Source organism: Wolffia australiana, chromosome 2 (assembly GCF_029677425.1).
Source record: "Wolffia australiana isolate 7733 chromosome 2, ASM2967742v1".
Taxonomy (NCBI): Eukaryota; Viridiplantae; Streptophyta; class Magnoliopsida; order Alismatales; family Araceae; genus Wolffia; species Wolffia australiana.
This window is the reverse complement of record NC_135836.1, coordinates 25,292,368-25,312,639: the sequence shown is the minus strand read 5'-3', so window position 1 is coordinate 25,312,639 and position 20,272 is coordinate 25,292,368. Positions and strand designations below refer to the sequence as shown.

The window sequence follows — 20,272 nt, the reverse complement described above, 5'->3', positions numbered from 1 at the left end:
TAGTGATTGAATATGTAGAATACAAATGTGATGATGAAAGAAGAAATAGAATGGTCAGAGAGATAGGGGTGAAGAGAAATTGAAAGAGGAAGAGGCAGGGGAGACACATAGAAAATTTAAGCAGGTGAATTTGATTGCATATTAACAGTGACCATGGTGGGATTTACCATGAACATGAAGGCACTACATGCAGATAGGGGTGGAGTGGACACTCTAGTTCCGAGTTTTGGGAGACAAACAAACTGGATGAGATCTGGTGCCATCCCACCATATGTCATGTAAGGCCAAGGTCTAGCATCAACTCCATGCCAACATGAAGTCATGCTCCTCTGTCTCGGTACATCCTTTTGATAGCATACTGGATAGTGTTCTCTCTCTAGGGCTAACCCCACTACTTATATACTTGAATGATTTAAGTTGTAGAGGTGAAAGTTGCTTGACTTGGTGCACAAGATCAATGCCAAGCTGCCCCTAAACTGCAAATTTGGTTTTCTGATTTTAGCTTTGTGAAAATTGGCCAAGCATATTACTAGTTTATATTATTTCACTGCTCTATAAATTCATAACCAATACCATGCATCAAAGGAGGAAACTTGATGAGTATACCCTCTGATTCATCCTTCGATATTTTAGCTCATTTTTATCTTGATGAGATCATCAAATAATATTTTCAGAATTATCTACATAAAAAATCTGAGGTTTATGATGATACACTCGGTTATAATTTTCAAACCAGTATAATTTTTATTCCCCTAGAAGTATTTTAGAGCCATGAACTCTAGTATACCCAATATTATAGGATTTCTATAGACATGGAATTTTTATTAATCCTCTAAATATTATTCATTTAAATAATCATTATCTTTATTATCACCATACCTTTTAGGGTATGTGGATGATTATTTTTGTGAGATTCATATGATGCTTAAAGAAGGAGATGATGATGATGATATTATGGAGGTATTTTATTTTTGGATGCTGGAGATAATGAATAAGTTTGTGAATGTGTACCTAGCATTTTAATCAATACTAAAGATCATCCATGGTTGGAAGAAATGAAGTAAAGCTCGGATATGATTAATGAAGTAAGATTAAATGAGATGGCATTGGAATCTATTGCTCAATGTCTACAGAAACATAAATATTTAATATAATATTGCATGATTATTCCCTATATTTTGGAAATTATTTCCTTAATGATGTTGTTCTAAAATAATAATTAAGTTTCAGGATGTGCCATGATATTTTCTCCAAAAATATTATGTCATGAAATAGTCTTTCTTTCCAGTTCATCTACCAGGGAATTTTGATTTAATCTTTGCTTTGGAAGATTAGTGGAATTTTTTATTTTTTATTTTTTTTTCGTTTTTCCCTTTGCTTTGCTCAGTGTTTCATTTAAAAAAAATATTTGACTCATATAGATGTGTGCGTCCCGGTAAGGGATGGAAAAAAATTAGTACAATAATCATTCATTCTGCATGACACTCTTAGAATGACTTTCCTTAAAGGGTATCCACCGTCTGCTCTTTCTGCCTCAAAACTTTCCGTGTGAAGATCATACTCATTATATGAATAGGATAAAATAGTAAAATTATACTAGGGTATTTTTTGTGTCCTTTGTCAATATCCTACACATAGGAATTTATAGACTATATGTTTAAAGATAAATCATCTTCGCATCACCATAATTCAGTAATCATTGCACGTATGTGCTGGCTTCAGTATAAGCATCACATGTGCATTATATATAAAAAATTCAATCAATCAATATCAAAAGAGACATGGGGATGTAATTGTCTTGCAGGCCATATATGTACACATCCATCAATTGTGCATGTTTATCCTTGGACATATTCATAATAACATATTACCATGGGTGTAAGACGACATCTCAACTCAATAGAGTACATCACATGGGCACGAGAGGAGGCATTGTCATAGTCAATGACGGCTAAAACATCACTGCACTCTTCCACCGTAGACCGATGTCAGGTTTGAAATTATCCTTTGCCCTAAGACCACAATACTTTGTATTTGGACTAATGCAAATCGGGACTTACTCATTTACTTCTAGTTAGATGGGGTCTGGCACACGTTGGATGGAGATCCCACCGCTAGCCAACAACTTCAACGCAACCTACAGCGGGGGTGCAGGCACATCCCTTTATCCAAAGTTGATCTTAAAATGATATACAGTGGCCCCGGTGCATCATCCCGGCACTTCACCCCAGGAGGTATTGCTTATCATCCCAATGAAGCTCCCTTATTAAAATATTTATGGACATTTGAATCAGCCTTGCCGCCTAATTACAAAGTTGATCATCGAAGCATTCTGATGCCAAACGTGGACCCTGAAGAACACATTGTAGAAACTACGGTGTAAAAGGACACATCATACAGGTGGGAATTTTTAGTCAACATTAGACCCCTAGACAACTTAGCTATCTGAGGAAATGTATTTGTCCCACAAAATTATTTGGCATATAACATTCATTTCATTCTTAAAATATAAACTATACACCATGTTACAAGGAATTCAATTAAAAAAAGATCACATAGTATTCACAAAGAGTTCATTTCTCATTTTAAGTCAAATTAGCATGACGTGCTCATGAACCATAAAAAGTGTTCCAAATGAATAAGTTAAACTAGATTTCTTACCGCAGTTAAGCTGGTTAAGTATTGGAATTTCACCCAGGAGTATGACCTAGGGATTAACTGACCCATAGGCATCTCTGCTGACCAAGGGATAGCCCATGATCACATCCTAGGATCATAGCCCAAGGAACCAGCATTGAGGCAATGTATTCTCTGTTAGAGAAAAACATGTTTACCAGGTTATAACAAAACCCCAAAACTTCTTTCTATGCAGCTGAATTTGTTGCCACCCCAGAAAGAACTACAATGATGATTAGGGAATATCACGGTTCAATCAAAACTAGTCCATACTGAACTACATCTGCCACATTGGTTCTTTTTTTGTTTGTTTTCGACCGAGCCAATAGAGAAGTTTTCTTTTACTTGTGATACTATGCATTTGGTGCATATATTCTTCTGTCAAGGACTATCGCCGCAGCTTTGCTTGATGATATATGAACGCTGATGGGTTTCATGGGAAAAATATTAGATTCTTCGACATCAGATACTGAACATTATTCAGATGGAGCACAAGATACAACATTGTAGGAGAAGATTTTTCAGCACCAGATGAAGATGGCGATGCTGCAGCAACTGATAAGCACCTTCCGTATGCTAATGATATGGATCTCTTGAGAACTTACCAAAAGAAGAAAAGACGGCTCGTGGACCCAGCACGTGCAAGATGATCAGCACGTGTGAGGAGCTTTGAAATAAGGCGGGAACTAGACTATTCAAATCAAGGCCGTCATTCTATAAATAGGTGAAGGAGAAGGCGGCAAGGGGCATCAAGAAAACACTCATCTATCGTCGGCAGAGATTCTCCTCGTCAGGCTGCCACGACCGATCCGGCGGGCAGATATTTCTCTCCATCCCAGGAGAGTCTTCTATTTTCCCTCATCGCTCTGGTGTATGTTCTTCTTTGAATGATTCTTCCTTCCTCGTGAACTCCATATCGGTATTCTCTAAGTGTGATTGGTTGGATCTTGAAGATATTTGATATTCTTGTTTGAATTCCTAGAGAACTTGTTGTTTGGGATTCGGAACTCTAACAGCAACCAAGTATTGAGTAATCCAACTTCCCACAGGAACTTTCTTATTGTTGTTGAGAATCACGTTCTAATTACATGTCATTAACTTGAAATAGCCAGATCCTGCGGGTTTCCTATAATATTTAGACCAGGAGGGAACACATTAACCCAAAAAAAGAAGGGTAATTACTATTCTAGACGTTTGATAAAAGTGTTATTGTTGGTTAACCTACGCAAATTTTTCAATTGAAAACTCAACTCACTGATGTTTGTTTCAGATGCGCCTAGTATCATGCAGATCCCCTCATTCTAATGCATCAATACATCAATCATTACCTTAGCATTTCAACATAGTACCAGACGACGGGGTCTGGACTGACTGGTTGTTAGATAAATGCCATCTACTCTTGTCAAACAAACAAGTCAGAACTAGTCAACCTTCATTTTTAGAGGCCATCATTTTTTCATATCAAACAAAATAGTTGTGGGGCATAAAATTAACTGTAACTTGAACAGAAGTTGGACAAGAGTTAATGCAATGCCCAGTCTTGAAATTGGTGCTGATATGAACCTACAGGTTTCGTATCATAAAAGGGCGGCAGGAGGCAGAGGTATCCATAGGATGGACATCACCCAAAGGAAGACGTGAGGCTGGCCAACTGGACGTAACTAATGAGAAGGGATTCTGGCAGAGTGGAAGTTGCACGCAGTACTGCAATAAGGTTGACATGATCGTGCATATGCACTTTATCAAATAGTTCCCACCTTCCAACGAAGACGACATCATTAAAAAGGGGGTCATAAATGATTAAATAATAAAATACCCTTAAGGATCTGGGGTTTATATTAGAGACTAGAGATGAACTAAACTCGAACACCTTGTGTATTGATAGAAGGTTTTTCCTGCTGGGCGTGCTACGGCATCCAACTGATACAAAATAAGATTAACATCACTGCAAATCAATTTGCATGCATTGGGATGGGCAAAACTCTAGGCCTAGTCAATATAAAGTTCTAATATTGTAGAAGTTCAAAGTGTATTGGGCCTAATGTGGCCCAAGAAAGACTCATGGTACTTGGCGTCTCCAACAGTATGCAATTTTAGCCGGGGCCGAGAGGCAAGACAACAAATAAGAAATTAAGGTGGGGTGGAAAAAAAGGCGAGATTTCCGCACTCACCGGAATCCCAGGGCCTGACGGATGCCAGTGTAGATAAGCCCCAAAGACCTTCCGACCAAACAGGTCAGGAGAAATGAGATGGCGTCGCGGCCTTTACTTACAATTATCCTCACCAAAGGCATTGCCACATCGGACAACTCAAGAAACAAACTGTAGTAATATCTCCTGCAATCAATTCAAAAAGATACCATAAATTGGTGCTCAATGCTTCCGCACAAGAAAGGATGTTAATTTATCCAGCCCTCACCACCCAATCAACGCCCGTAGCTCCTTGGTGCGCTTTACACGCACGAGTGACCGGCTGACCTGCAGTGAACTGAGGAGCGTAGACTCTTGCCTACCGTACATAAGTTGACTCCACCAGTTGGCTCGCTGTGTCTCCATCTTTGTGAGTCTCTCCTGCTGTCTGACCTGTAGGACCCACAAGTCAATGCGGTCTTCATACATCGAGGCAACTGACTGGAAGTTCTGAGTAATCCACTGCCTCAGTGCAACCTGGAAAAAGAAAAACCCTGTAAGAGACAGAATGTTGACATTCTACAACAGTTTTCCAAATTGATTTGCCAAGATCCCTATTATTTCTTCAAAAACCTATCTTTTTTTTAATCGACAACGCAAGAACTTTATTATGAGTAGAACATTCAAAAGGAGAAAGACCCCTTTTTCTAAGCGGAGATCTGTGAGTTCCCCTTTTAAAACAGGGAAGCCGGACGATAAAGAATTCCTCATCATTATTGCCATCTGTTTTTGGTGTAAGAAGAATGATGAGACGATGATGGGATGAAGATTAGACATGTAAGAATTTATCTTCACAGGTTTTGTATGTCTGACGATAATTTTTTTCTTGAAGTCATGATTCGTCTTCCTCATACTAGTCTCACCTTCCCCTTGTTGAAGTCATCATGGATGCTGAACCCTAAACGGAGATGTAAATTTCGACCAGGTTTTATCAAAAAAAATTTTTTAGCTTCCACTGATTAAAAGAATGAAACTAACTGTACCATGATAACATGTATACATATGTGTTTTAATTGGAGATATTGATCGTAGAAAATATAATTGATAAATGAGAGGAGCACACTAACCATCCACTTTCTGGATCGGGGTTAACAAAAGAACATGACGAATTTACATGGCTCTTGTCCCCATTGTTTTCTACAGTCATCGTTTTCCTTTCTATTCCAAAATACACGTTTAAAATTAACTTGTTCTAAATTACCTCATTTCGTATGCGTTGAATTTCTCTGGTGGACAAAACGCACAGATTCAAATCCAGCGAATTCATCTCCTCAGCCACAGAGCTGTCTATGGAAATAAGCTCTAGATAGATCCCGGAGATCCCATCAGCCAGGGTGATCACCAAATCTTCCAGGATTTGAACTCCATGCTCGGTTAAAAAGTTGTAGTTGAAAATATGCCCATCACTGATATGAGATGAAGACACAAAAAGGTATAGCTTAAGTAGAGTGAAAAGAAAAACTTGTCGCCATAAAAAATGCTGATGAAAGAGCCACCAATACCCAAGCGAACCAAATCGGAGGAAATAAAGAAGATCAGCATAAAGCTCTGACTTTCCCATTCTCTTTAGGGTTTCTCGTAGTGATCCATCGTCCCGGAATTTCTTCAGTGTTTTGGGGAGGAATTCCTGGGGGTAAATAAGTCAGAACACAATCAAAGCAAAAATATAAGAGAGAATAGTTTTTATGGAAGCAAAACCATTTCCATCTTGGAGTTCTTGAGAGAATTTTTTCCCTCAAACCACTGGGCACCTATTTGCTGCACAGTTCCCCACAGAAGCTGATACGACAGAGAAAGCCAACCATTCCTGCTGATACCCTTCTGGGACTGAGAAATGTTGTTCACCTGAAGATATGTCGGAAAACCCCAGTTAAGTTTTTTGGTTGATGGAAGAAATTAACAAAAAAGAAAATTTAAAAATAATCATCAAACAATTAGATGGCATGGTGGGCTCATAACTGGCAGGTCCCAGGATCAGAACCTTGCTCTGACACCATGTTGGATTCAAGCACTTACCAAAAGAGCTAAAAGCTATAGCTGATACAAAACACACTACTTTTCACTTTTAAGCAGGATGTTGTTGTTCGACAAAATCATTTACATCATTCTTACATGAAATCAAGCCAGATTTAGAGTGATTTTCTTAAGACGCTCTACCATAGTTTTTACATTTCACTACCGCTTAATTCATACAACTAACACAAATTCGTTCCCATGGCCAGAGGCAGCCAACTGTACATGTGAAATCTTGAGCGGTGCAACGTTGTTCCTCTGATCAGTTTTTTTCTCAATTTATAAGTCAGCACCATAATTTTAATATAATGTCTTCATGAGCGTAGTTAAAAATCTTTATCAAATGAATTAGACAGTTCAGACAATGCCTGCCTCATTGTGAAGTCTTTGTAGAGTAATCCATAGCAACTGTAGTCGAGGGCTCTCAGCCACAGCAAGCAAACTTAGGGAAGAATCTGCGACTGTCTCATCATGACCAGATATTCTCCTATTGGAACTTTCGTTTTCAGTCCTCTTCAGAGCGTCCCAAAGTTTTTCCCGGACAGTACTCCATAAATCACCGACATCTGAAGTGAATACTCTCTCAGCAGCCCTGCAAAAATATAAAATCCCAGTAAGTTCCTTCAATCTGAAAATGATAGAAACTAGAATACAGATATTACGTAACAATGAATTAAAGAAAATGAAACTCTTTCTATGTATGTTGTGGAGGCTGAAGACAATATAATTGGCGCCATACTCTTACCTACCGGATGAGGTAAGCCCTCCAGCTTCAGTGTCTCGCTTTATTTTATGATTTCCTGTGGGAAAATGTCTCTTATCTTGAGGGACAACGCCACCCATGTATGCCAGAAAGATGCTGACGGTTAGAAGAATTTGATCAATAACAGGAACCCATTGTGGAGTTAAGCCTTCAGGATTTGCCAACGAACTTAAGCAACGGAATCTCAGATTCCTCGCCCCGTGATGAATGTGACCAATTAAATGCGCCGGAAAAGATAAATTCGCTGCCGAGGATCTTTGCAGACCCAAGGCAACAATTTCCTTCTTCCGAAAGATAATCCCTCTGAAAAAATTAAGAAATTTTGAAGCAAAACAGGAAAATGTAGTTTCACCAAAGAGAGAAAAGAAACATTTCAGGAAAGGAATTTTTTTCTGGACGCTAAATCGTTCCTTGGAATATCTAAGTAGAAAAATCAAAGGAAGAAGGGTTTTGAAATTGAGTAAAATGTTTGAAGTTGAGTGTCGGTTAAGATCAGGGCCGTTCCATTTGTTCGTTTTACAATTTAAAACCTTGCTGAATTATTTACATGAACTTAAATTCGCGGCGCTGAAACGAAAGTAAATGTAGGGAAAGTATGTATCAAAAAATAGATGTAATCAGCTCATTCTTAACGTGAAAATAGACTCAACGCAACATGAAGTATAGCTCATCAAAATATCAAGAGTGTTCACCTCCTCAAGCAAGAAGAAGAAAACCCGCGAAATCCATAAACAACTGCCCTGCCACGTTCTCTCTTCAACCAGGCATGAACACCCGATGGCAGGGCAGTACAATCCGCCATGGCGAAATGTCAGCTGTCAGCTCTAGCCTCTACTCAACACATTCTTCCGAACAAAAACAGGAATTTCACGCCTGAGATCAACACGAAATTTGATAACCTTCATCGCAAACAAAATAAAAACGAAAATCTCAACCGGAAACCAACAATTCCTGACCTAAATCTCCATCGCATTGAGCTTCGAGGCCGCAGTAAGACGGATTGAGTACGAGATCACATCAAACCACCTCTTCTTCAGAACGGCAGTGTCTAGAAAGCGGAGGCGGTCTGGACACCGCCGCCACGTCAGCGGCGGTGACCGTAGTCCTCTCCTCCCCCACAGACCTCGCCCGCGGGCCATTTGGGCCATTCGTTAATCATCGCATTATCTTCCACAATCAGATTTCTTTCTTAGCCCATTTGACCCAATAAAGAGTCAATGATTAAATTGCCCTCATTGACCAGGACAAGAAGAATAAAGACTCTCTCTCTCTCTCTCTCTCTCTCTCTCTCTCTCTCTCTCTCTCTCTCTCTCTCTCTCTCTCTCTCTCTCTCTCTCTCTCTCTCTCTCTCTCTCTCTCTCTCTCTCTCTCTCTCTCTCTCTCAAATGGAGGACCTACGGTCCAGGTTCTGTCAGGTCTGACTGACTGGTCTTCGGTCCTGAATGTCCAACCCTAACTGGTCATGTATGTCTGTGTATTATGATTTTCTATTTTCTATTTTTTTACACATCTTTGTGTATTTATAAATCTATGTATCCATATCATTATTGGCATGTTAATAATCTTCCAGAGTATCCATCCATCTATGAAGATACCTATCCATCAATCTCTTTGAATTTCAACTTCTTCATATTTCATCAACTTATACATAATTGTCATCCGATTTAGTTAGATTTCATCCTTCGATCTATCTCAATCAAACTATCTTTCCACCTATCTGCCTATCTATATATATCTCATCTCTCTTATTGTCTATCTGCCTTTCTATGTTACTCTATATAGATGTCTCTCTATTTTTGCATCTATCTGTCTAAATCTATCTATGAATCTATATATTCGTCTCTCTATTTGTGTGATTCAATCAGTCTAAATCTAACTATTTATTGACATATTAATAATCTTCCAGAGTATCAATCCATCTGTGTAGATACCTATCCATCAGTCTCTTTGAATTTTAACTTCTTCATATATTATTTGTTTTTTATATATTTATCAGCCAATCTAGTTAGATTTCATCTCTCTATCTATCTCAGTTAAACTATTTTTCCACCTATCTGCCTATCTATATATCTATCATCTATCTTATTGTCTATCTATCAGCATTTCTATGTTACTCAACATATCCGTCTCTCGATTTTTGCATCTATCTGTCTAAATCTATCTATGAATTTATACGTTTGTCTCTCGATGTGTGTATCAATCTGTCTAAATATAACTATCCATCTATCTTTTTGTCTATCTATTTGTCTAACCATCTATACAAATCTACGTATCTATCACTCTTATCTCATATTATGTTTATCTATCTATCTATCTATCTTTCCATCTATGTATGTATGTATGATGTATGTATGTATGTATGTATGTATGTATGTATGTATGTATGTATGTATGTATGTATGTATGTATGTATGTATGTATTTATGTATGTATGTATGTATGTATGTATGTATGTATGCATGTATGTATGTATGTATGTATGTATGTATGTATCTATCTATCTATGTATCTATCTAGCTATCTATGTATGTATGTATGTATGTATGTATGTATCTATCTATCTATGTATCTATCTAGCTATCTATGTATGTATGTATGTATGTATGTATGTATGTATGTATCTATCTATCTATCTATCTATGTATCTATCTAGCTATGTATGTATGTATGTATGTATGTATGTATGTATGTATGTATGTATGTATGTATGTATGTATGTATGTATGTATGTATGTATGTATGTATGTATGTATGTATGTATGTATGTATGTATGTATGTATGTATGTATGTATGTATGTATGTATGTATGTATGTATGTATGTATGTATGTATGTATGTATGTATGTATGTATGTATCTATGTATCTATCTAGCTATGTATGTATGTATGTATGTATGTATGTATGTATGTATGTATGTATGTATGTATGTATGTATGTATGTATGTATGTATGTATGTATGTATGTATGTATGTATGTATGTATGTATGTATGTATGTACCTATCTATCTATCTATGTATCTATCTATCTATGTATCTATGTATCTATGTATCTATCTATCTATCTATCTATTTATCTATCTATCTATCGGTCTACCTTTCGATCAATCTATGTACGTATGAATCTATCTTCATGTCCATGATTCATAACTCGCAAATCTGCAGCACCGTAGCTAGAATATGACAAATCAGAAGCGATAATTAACCTCACCTCCGGATAATCACAGACATTCTCCATGAAGATCGAGCAGACTCTTGATCAATCAATCTTGTTTAAACTCATTCCCGGAAGATCCCGGATATTTTAACGGCGTGCGAAGTAAAGTCGGTGAAAATTGGGCGAAAAGGTGGAGCAGGGAGGAGAAGTGGCCATTCACGAGGCTGCAATCACAGGACAAGGCTGCGCTCCTCGCCAGCCGTCGCCACGATTCGAGTCCGTAGTGGAGGGAGCAATGAGAGAATTCATCATCTTTGATCTCTGTTCATCGTCGTGTTCTTCGCCATGATTGAACGAACAGGGAAGTTTGTAATTTGTTTGATCCCTCTCTTTTGAGAATTTACTGCGGATTGAGTCATGGAAGACGAAGGATCGGAGAAGAGGATGTCCACGTCAGCCCACGTCAGGGGCCTATATAAGCGCCCGGCTATGGCCTGGACTCTCACCACCCTCGCATTTCTACTGTCTGTTTGGAGGAAGGGAGGGGAGGTCCGCCGGGTGGAGAGGATGGTGAAATTTTCTAAGGAGCTGGAGGCGCAGCTCATACCTGAATGGAAGGACGCCTTCGTCGACTACCGGCAGCTCAAGAAACACGTGAAGAAGATCAAGATATCGCTCTCGAAGACGGGATTATTCAATGGTGCGGATCATATCCATGTCCATGGCTCGGGGAAAGACCAAGGACGATCTTCGATTCCTGATCCGTTTCGTGTTCTGATCGGCGCCTTCGCTCGAGGCCGGTCCTCTCGTGAGCATCATCCGCCGGCTGACAAGGTCTCCGCTGTCTCTTCTTCTTCGTTTTATCATCGTCGGCATGATTGTCATTCTTCTTCATCTTAATCATCATCATCATCATAATTCTTCTTCTTCTTCTTCTTCTTCTTCTTCTTCTATCATCTTCACCATCCTCTTCAATCATCATCTTCCTCAAGCGTCGTCATCATCATTAATATTCTCGGCATGATCTTCGTCAATCATCATCATCATCAATATTCTCGTCACTATATCTTCGTTAATCATCATCATCATCGATATTCTCCTCATTATCTTCGTCAATCATCATCATCATCATCAATCTTCTCGTCATATATCTTCGTCAATCATCATCATCATCATCTATATTCTCGTCATTATCCTCGTCAATCATCATCATCATCATCTATATTCTCGTCATTATCCTCGTCAATCATCATCATCATCAATATTCTCGTCATTATCATCGTAATCATCAATATTCTCGTAATTATCATCGTTAATCATCATCATCGTCGTCAATCATCATCAATATTCTCGTAATTATCATCATAAATAGTCGTCAACATCGTTCTTCTTATAATTATCATTGTCAATGATCATCATCTCCAATATTTTCGTCATTTGCACCGTCAATCATCATCATCATTATGATCACCATCTTCTTCAGACTCTTTCATCTTCTTCACCTTCTCGAAAAACACGAGCTGTTCAGCTTTTCTGTTAAGAGACCGTTCATTACGACTGCCAGTCTTGCCGCCACCTCATCTGCCACGTCACCGATCCGTCGCCGCTGTCGTGGACGGCATAACAGAATTGGAAGTTCTAGAAGACTTTCACACGTGGCAGCTGTCGATTGGGCCCCTCGAATTTAGAAACGTATAAATAGTCTCAAAATTTGAATTTTTTCTGATGATTGAACTCGATTTGGCGGGAAACAGAGCGACGGGGAAGATCAGTACGAGGTGGAGCTGGTACAGTCGGGGGCGGAGGAGGTGAGGGAGTTCTTCGATCGGGTTGGGCGAGAGTTGGACAAGGTCAACAACTTCTACAAAGCCAAGGAAGCCGAGTTCATCGATCGAAACGACTTGCTCAACAAGCAATTGCAGATACTCTCAGATCTCAAGCACATCCTCGATGAACACCGTCGCCGTCGTCGCCTCGCGGCCGGGAAGAGCGGCCAAGACTCTGTCCGATCTACTTCGTCCAACGGGATTTCATACTTCGGCTCCCCGTACGCCATGTCTGGTATCGATTTTTACCTCATTTAATTCTTTATCCTTCCTATCCGTCGATCTTGGACTCGGTTGGTTCGCTGCGTGACGACTACCACGTCAACGGCAGTATCATCACCAGCTAAGATCGATGACGTGGTAGAGTTTTAACCAAAGGTTAGCGGGAATGCACGTTGATGATTGAAGACGGTTAACGTCAACCTCAACGATGATCCATGATTGTGAATTTTGTTGATTTCACTTTCATCAATGATGTTTTTTTTTTATCAAAGCGAGTCAACTTCGATCTTTGATTCTGTTTTCTGATCAGAGCCAAGGAATGAGGGAGATGATTCGCCGGCTGATATTCCGATGACGGACGAGCTGATGGCTGTTCTGGAGAGGAATGGAATAACCCTCATGTCGCCTGGGCAAGGAGGCAAGGGAAAGGACAGTAAGCCGAAGGCAGCGACAATGAGAATCAGCATCCCGCCGACGACGCCATCCCGGACGATCTCAGCCGTTACTTCTATGATCTGGGAAGATCTTCTGAACGCCCCCAGTAAGGAGGGCTCCGGCGGTGATTATATCAACAGGAGGAAGATCCAATCTGCCGAGAAGATGATCCGCGGGGCCTTTGTGGAGCTTTATCGTGGACTATCACTACTGAAAAAATATAGGTATATGCTTTCGACATGCGTCTTTGACAAGACATTCTGAATTCTGAATCCCTTTCTGTTTTCTTTAATCGGCAGGTCCTTGAATTTGGTCGCGTTCACGAAGATACTGAAGAAGTTCGACAAGGTGCGGTATCTCTCTTCTTCAACACGATCGTTTCCTCTAATAGACCAATAAATTGTTGAAGAATGTTCAACATCTACACGAACTACTTGTTTTTCCCAACGTTGATCGGGATTCGTTATTAAGCTAAGACATAAAGAAAGAAGTTTCCTTTCCCAACTAACCACGGAAAAAACTACAGAAACCATCTATCCAAGTTTCCAGACACCGATTTCGTATTCTGTTACCAGATTCCAGTTTTATATGGAGTGAGGAACGCGATATGTTTTCCTTTTTCCTGTTGACAATTGTCACCGCCGCAGGTGTCAAAGCAGCACGCTTCGGCGAGTTACTTGAAGGTGGTGAAGAGGTCCCACTTCGTCGTCTCGGACAAGGTAAGCCTTTCTCTCTCTCTCTCTCTCTCTCTCTACTCTCTCTACTCTCTCTACTCTCTCTACTCTCTCTATCTCTCTCTCTGTATCTCTCGCTCTCTCTTTTCTATCTCTCTCTATCTATCTATCTATCTTCCTACGTATCTATCTATCTATCTTCCTACGTATCTATCTATCTATCTATCTATCTTTCTTTCTTTCTTTCTTTCTTTCTCTCTCTTTCTATGTATCTCTCTCTATCTCTCTCTCTCTTTATCTCTCTCTCTCTTATTCTCCCGCTATCTCTCTCTCTTTCTTTTTCTCCCGCTATCTCTCTCTCTCTCTCTCTCTCTTGGGGCTCATGCCAGCGTGGCCTTGCACGTAAATGGCGGCAGATAGTGCGGGCGGGAGATGAGGTGGAATCCATTTTCACGAAACACTTCGCTCATGGCGACAGGAAAAGGGCCATGAAGTTCCTCCGGCCTCATCAGCCAAAGGACTCCCACGCGGTTACCTTCTTCGTTGGTATGTCTCTTTTAGTTCTTAAGTATTTTAACTCCCATTACAAGGAGAATGATTTGTCTTTAGAAATGTCTAAATTACAATCGGAATTCTTTTTACTCGGCAGGGTTGTTCACGGGCAGCTTTGTTACTCTCTTCTGTGTCTACGCAGTTCTAGCCCACCTGACTGGGATCTTCTATGATTCGAAGTCATCATTTGACCCCGGCTACGTGGAAACCGTCTACCCAGTCTTCAGGTGACCTCCCCGTTGCATCTCAATTTATGTTTCTTTCACCAAATTAGAGAGAGAGAGGTGCAGACTGACGGAGAATATGAATTATTTTCAGCGCATTCACTCTCATAAGCTTGCATATCTTCCTGTACGGATGCAACCTGCTAGCGTGGAGGATCACCAGAATCAACCACAACTTTATCTTCGAGTTTTCCCCAAAGACAGCATTAAAACACAAGGACGCGTTCCTTATATGTACCTGCATCATGACAACGGTTGTGGCATCCCTTATCGCCCATCTTATCCTGTTAAAGAGCTCAAATTTCTGGCCTTATCACCCCGCACTCGCCATCCCTGGCGTTCTCCTCTTGGTAAGAAAACATCGTATCATCATCATCATGTCATTTTCACATAATCAAACATTCAAGGCGAATTAAAACTGACTTCTTTATTCTGCTCCAGCTCTTCGCCGGGTTGCTTCTGTGCCCGTTCAACATCTTCTACCGGCCCACTCGCATTTGTTTACTGAGAGTCCTCCGCAATATAGCACTCTCGCCATTTTACAAGGTTATTATCCACCCTTTTCCTCAGTGGGCCGGAGTCTGATGAAGAAAATCCACGGAATGCAGGTTGTCATGGTAGACTTCTTCATGGCCGATCAGCTAACAAGCCAGGTAAAACTAAAATCCTTCCCATCTATTTCTATCTATCTATCTATCTATCTATCTATCTATCTATCTATCTACCTACCTATCTATCTATCTATCTATCTATCTACCTACCTATCTATCTACCTACCTACCTACCTACCTATCTATCTATCTATCTATCTATCTATCTATCTATCTATCTATCTATCTATCTATCTATCTATCTATCTATCTATGTATCCATCTATCTATCTATCTATCTATCTATGTATCTATCTATCTATCTATCTATCTTGCTACCTACCTACCTACCTACCTATCTACCTATCTATCTATCTACCTATCTATCTATCTATCTATCTATCTATCTACCTACCTATCTATCTATCTGCCTACCTACCTATCTATCTATCTATCTATCTATCTATCTATCTATCTATCTATCTATCTATCTATCTATCTATCTATCTATCTATCTATCTATCTATGTATCTATCTATCTATCTATCTATCTTGCTACCTACCTACCTACCTACCTACCTACCTATCTATCTATCTATCTATCTATCTATCTATCTATCTATCTATCTATCTACCTACCTATCTATCTATCTGCCTACCTACCTACCTACCTATCTATCTATCTATCTATCTATCTATCTATCTATCTATCTATCTATCTATCTATCTATCTATCTATCTATCTATCTATCTATCTATCTATCTATCTATCTATCTATCTATCTATCTATCTATCTATCTATCTATCTATCTATCTACCTACCTATCTATCTATCTGCCTACCTACCTACCTACCTATCTATCTATCTATCTATCTATCTATCTATCTATCTATCTATCTATCTATCTATCTATCTATCTATCTATCTATCTATCCATCTATCTATCTATCTATCTATCTATCTATCTATCTATCTATCTATCTATCTATCTATCTATCTCTCTATCTATCTATCGATCTATCTATCTATCTATCTATCTATCGATCGATCGATCTATCTATCTATCTATCGATCTATCTATCCATCTATATTCACCTAATACTTTACTTCAAATTTATTTGTCATTGCAGATCCCTCTGCTGAGACACATGGAGTTCACAGTATGCTACTTCATGGCGGGCAGCTTCAGGGCAACCCCATACGAAGTTTGCACGCGCAGCCACCAGTACAAGCTGTTCTCTTACATCATCTCTTTCCTGCCCTACTACTGGCGCGCCCTTCAGGTCCGTTGGGAAATTGAATTCATTACTCTAACAACCATAAAATCAAAAGGCCAGACTTTGCAAATAAACCATGCCTGCCGTTTCCATCTGAAGTGTATAAGGAGGTACGTGGAAGAAGGCTACGACCCCAACCACATGGCCAATGCGGGCAAGTACGTATCGGCCATGATCGCCGCCGCGGCGCGGATGAAATACGCGATAACGCCGACGCCGTTTTGGCTCGCGGCCGTGGTTATCACGTCCTCGGCGGCCACGCTGTACCAGCTCTACTGGGACTTCGTCAAGGACTGGGGCTTCTTCTCGCCCGGCTCGAAGAACGCTTTCCTCAGAGACGAGCTCGTCCTCAAGAACAGCACCATCTACTACCTCTCCATTGTCGGTACCCAATCTCTTCCCCTCTCTATCTATCGATCCATTCTCTCGATCTATCTGTTTCTCGGGTTCATTCTGTGTCTGTCTTTCTCATTATATCTCGAGCTCCTTCGTTCTCCCCCTCTTTCTAGCTATCGAACTCATTCTGTCTACCTCAATCTCTATCGCATTCTTTGTATATATATCAATCTATTCTCTCGATCTATCTGTGTATCGGGTTCTATCTATGTTTATCTTTATCATTATATCTCGAGCTCCTTAATTCTCGCCCTCTTTCTAGCTATCGAACTCATTCTGTCCACCTCAATCTCCATCTCATTCTTTCTCTACATATCAATCTATTCTCTCGATCTATCTGTGTCTCGGGTTCTATCTATGTCTATCTTTATCATCATATCTCGAGCTCCTTCATTCTCGCCCTCTTTCTAGCTATCGAACTCATTCTATCTACCTCAATCTCTATCGCATTCTTTGTCTATTTATCAATCTATTCTGTCGATCTATCTCTGTCTCTGATTCATTCTGTGTCTATCTTTCTCATTATATCTCGAGCTCCTTCGTTCTCGGTCTCTTTCTGGGTATCAAACTCATTCTACCTCTCTCAATCTCTCTCGCGTTCTTTCTCGGTGTAGTAATATGTATCTCTTTCCAACTCTTTCTATCGTTTTCTCTACCTCTGTCGTCTCTCCCCGTCTATCTCTTTCATTCTCTCTCATTGTCTGACCATTTTCTCCCTTTGCCTTCTATTTCCCTATTTCTCTCTCCTTATCTCTCCTCTCCACTCTCTAATCCCCTCCTGTTTTTTCTCTCCTCTCCCATTTCATCCGTCTCTAATTCTCTTTTTCTCTCTCTCTCTCTCTCTCTCTGTATAAATAGATCTGTCCTCTATCTATTTTTCTGTCTCTACTAGCCTATGAATGTCGCTCTATCTCTCTTTATCAAGGACGCGATCTCTCTGATACATATATTTGTCGTCCACGTTACTGTGTTTTTGTTTCCCTACCCATCAATGAAGCTCGCTCTATCTCTCTTTATCCAACAAGCTCTCTTTCTCTCTCCTCTCTCCTCTCTCTCTTTCTGTCTCCTCTCTCTCTCTCTCCCTTTCTCGCTCTCACTCTGTTTCTCTCTCTCTCTCTCTTTCTCTCCTCTTTCTCTCTTTTTTTCTCTCTCTCCTCTTGCCCTCTTTCTCTCTCGCTCTCTCTTCTCCTCTCCCTCTCTCTTTCTCTCTCGCTCTCTCCCTCTCTCTCCTTCTCTTTCGCTCTACCTCTATCTTTCTATCAATCTATCTATCAATTCATTTATCTAATTATCTAGCTATTTATCCATCTATTTATCTTTCTCTCTCCGCCGATCAATCAATCACGGTCTATCTATCTATATCGAACAAAAGGTCTTACTGTCCCCATACATCCCTCTCAATGCGTCTCCCTCCCTCCCTCTCTCTCTCTCTCTCTCTCTCTCTGTCTCTCTCTCTATCTCTATCTCTCTCTCTCTCTCTCTCTTATTTGTCTATTATGAATTATTAAATTATAAATCATTTGTAGGCTCTGAACTTGGTGCTGAGGCTGGCGTGGGTGGAGACCGTGATGCGAATAAACGTGGGGAGACTGGAGAACAGGGTAGTGGACTTTATCTTGGCCTCACTCGAGGTGATCCGGCGGGGCCACTGGAACTACTACAGGTACACCCCCCCCCCATCCGTTGACTTTTTATCCTCCCCTTTCCAAACTCCGTAACTTGGACTTTGACTTTGATTTTGATACCCGTGACCGCCCAGGGTGGAGAACGAGCACCTCAACAACGTCGGCAAGTTTCGAGCGGTCAAGATGGTGCCTTTGCCTTTCAAAGACTTCGAGTAAGGGCTCCGCTGGTGAGGCGGGCTTTCCATTAAATCTTGTTTGGAATAACTTCTAGAGAGAGAGATAGAGATAGGGAGGGAGAGAGAGAGAGAGGGTGGTGATTCTGTGTTTCTCGTTGGCCTCTTGGATTATTGCTGGGTCTGTAGCCGTGATTTGTGAAAATTTCTGTTTTAACTTTGGAAACATTCTTTGTAGTAGTATTTAATAGTTATGACAATGGGAACGGATGGATGTATCTGGATTGCTCTTCATGTCTGAGGGTAATTATACCAGTAGAAGACTCATTCGGGGTGCTCTGACAGATTGCTAGTTCGGAAGAAATGTAAATTTAATGGTCGACTGTTTGCTGAACTCCGTTATAGTCGTTCCAGTTTTGATGATTTAAAAATCATAGAATTGAGAATTTCCTATCCAGATGATTATCTGATACTAGTATGATCAGCATCCAAGATAGATCAATATTGCCTTTATCATTCAGGCATTATAAATGGTGTCAACTAATCATTATGTTGTGCCATCTCGTGAATCTAAGATAGCTACAAACTTAATAAAGTATGCATGATGAAAAATAGTGCCCCATGAAAGTTTATTAAAAACCTATTTATAATGGGTTGGTGAATCGATCTCCAGTTCGTTAAATAAGGTTAAAGCTTTTAATGGATTCCAATTGTTTACCAATAATGAGTACGGTTACTGTTTGGGGTCGATTTAAATCGATCAAATTTTGATCAAAAGTTTCTATCGATCAGAAGGAAATTTGATCCGTACAGATGGAATCATTTAATCAAACAAGAGATTAGATTCAATCGAGATTTTGGATTGATTTGATTTGTTCACATGAAACTGAGTAGTTTGATATAAAATGAAAATGTAAGAAAAAGGCCAGTGTATTTTCGAAGACTAAGGTTTGAGTTTGGAAGAGAAAAGTACAAACCACCCATTTTTTATGAAACTTTTACATTGCTATCTAGATGAAATTATGTTTAATATTGATATTACCCATGTCATATGTCAATGTCAAAAGCCCAAACAATAATTGACAAGTCTGACCAAGATGATGTTATCAATGTCACATGCAAAAGGATGTCAACAATGAAGGAATGTCGCCAATCATGATGGGATGACATGACCTAGTGAGAGGACGTCATGTGTTGAGTTCTTTAGGCCTAGATCTGGATGAAGACAAGGATTCCACACAGAGGAAGACACGTAAACAAAATCGAATGGCATCGATAAAACCATTGAAATGAAGAACCTCTACACGGATTGCATCCGTGATTTCTGATATCTCGGAGTGAGATGAGTTGAGCTTCTCAAATGTGTAGCCTCTAGACGTATCCACACAGTCCTCGGCATGTCGAATTTCCTCCTTCTCATTCATGAGGCTCGTTTAATCATTGTCGCCTTCGTTACTCTGGTCCAATCGCATCAAGAG

At 39.9% G+C, this 20,272-nt stretch overlaps 2 protein-coding genes across 8 annotated transcripts; one reads left to right on the top strand and one right to left on the bottom strand.

The window, feature by feature from the left end:
* Window positions 1-1,871: 1,871 nt before the first annotated feature.
* LOC144700235 (phosphoglycolate phosphatase) lies at window positions 1,872-8,741 on the bottom strand. 6 transcript variants are annotated; one of them, XR_013580690.1, is made up of 11 exons: window positions 8,598-8,741; window positions 8,334-8,514; window positions 7,624-7,944; window positions 7,251-7,470; window positions 6,564-6,710; window positions 6,368-6,492; window positions 6,067-6,271; window positions 5,095-5,342; window positions 4,848-5,012; window positions 4,493-4,596; window positions 4,095-4,380 (listed from the first exon to the last, which is right to left on the bottom strand). XR_013580690.1 is itself a non-coding variant. In XM_078571703.1 (11 exons), exons 2-10 carry the CDS (start codon window positions 8,441-8,443, stop codon window positions 4,584-4,586), a joined length of 1,554 nt encoding a protein of 517 aa, XP_078427829.1. In that variant the 5' UTR covers window positions 8,444-8,514; window positions 8,598-8,741; the 3' UTR covers window positions 4,419-4,433; window positions 4,547-4,583. The 6 variants fall into 6 exon arrangements, 5 of the variants coding, with proteins under 5 accessions (XP_078427825.1, XP_078427824.1, XP_078427827.1 ...); XM_078571703.1 differs by lacking the exon at window positions 4,095-4,380 and adding an exon at window positions 4,419-4,433 and having other exon boundaries at window positions 4,547-4,596; XM_078571699.1 differs by lacking the exons at window positions 4,095-4,380; window positions 4,493-4,596 and adding an exon at window positions 1,872-2,351.
* A 2,344-nt stretch (window positions 8,742-11,085) lies between these two features.
* On the top strand, window positions 11,086-19,074 carry PHO1 (phosphate 1). Of its 2 annotated transcripts, none has more exons than XM_078571697.1 (14): window positions 11,086-11,632; window positions 12,553-12,859; window positions 13,157-13,505; window positions 13,581-13,629; window positions 13,929-14,000; window positions 14,372-14,501; window positions 14,650-14,734; window positions 14,826-15,081; window positions 15,173-15,277; window positions 15,340-15,384; window positions 16,454-16,606; window positions 16,700-16,981; window positions 18,523-18,659; window positions 18,756-19,074. In XM_078571697.1, exons 1-14 carry the CDS (start codon window positions 11,216-11,218, stop codon window positions 18,835-18,837), a joined length of 2,469 nt encoding a protein of 822 aa, XP_078427823.1. In that variant the 5' UTR covers window positions 11,086-11,215; the 3' UTR covers window positions 18,838-19,074. The 2 variants fall into 2 exon arrangements, with proteins under 2 accessions (XP_078427823.1, XP_078427822.1); XM_078571696.1 differs by having other exon boundaries at window positions 11,090-11,632; window positions 14,605-14,734.
* The last annotated feature ends 1,198 nt before the right edge of the window (window positions 19,075-20,272 follow it).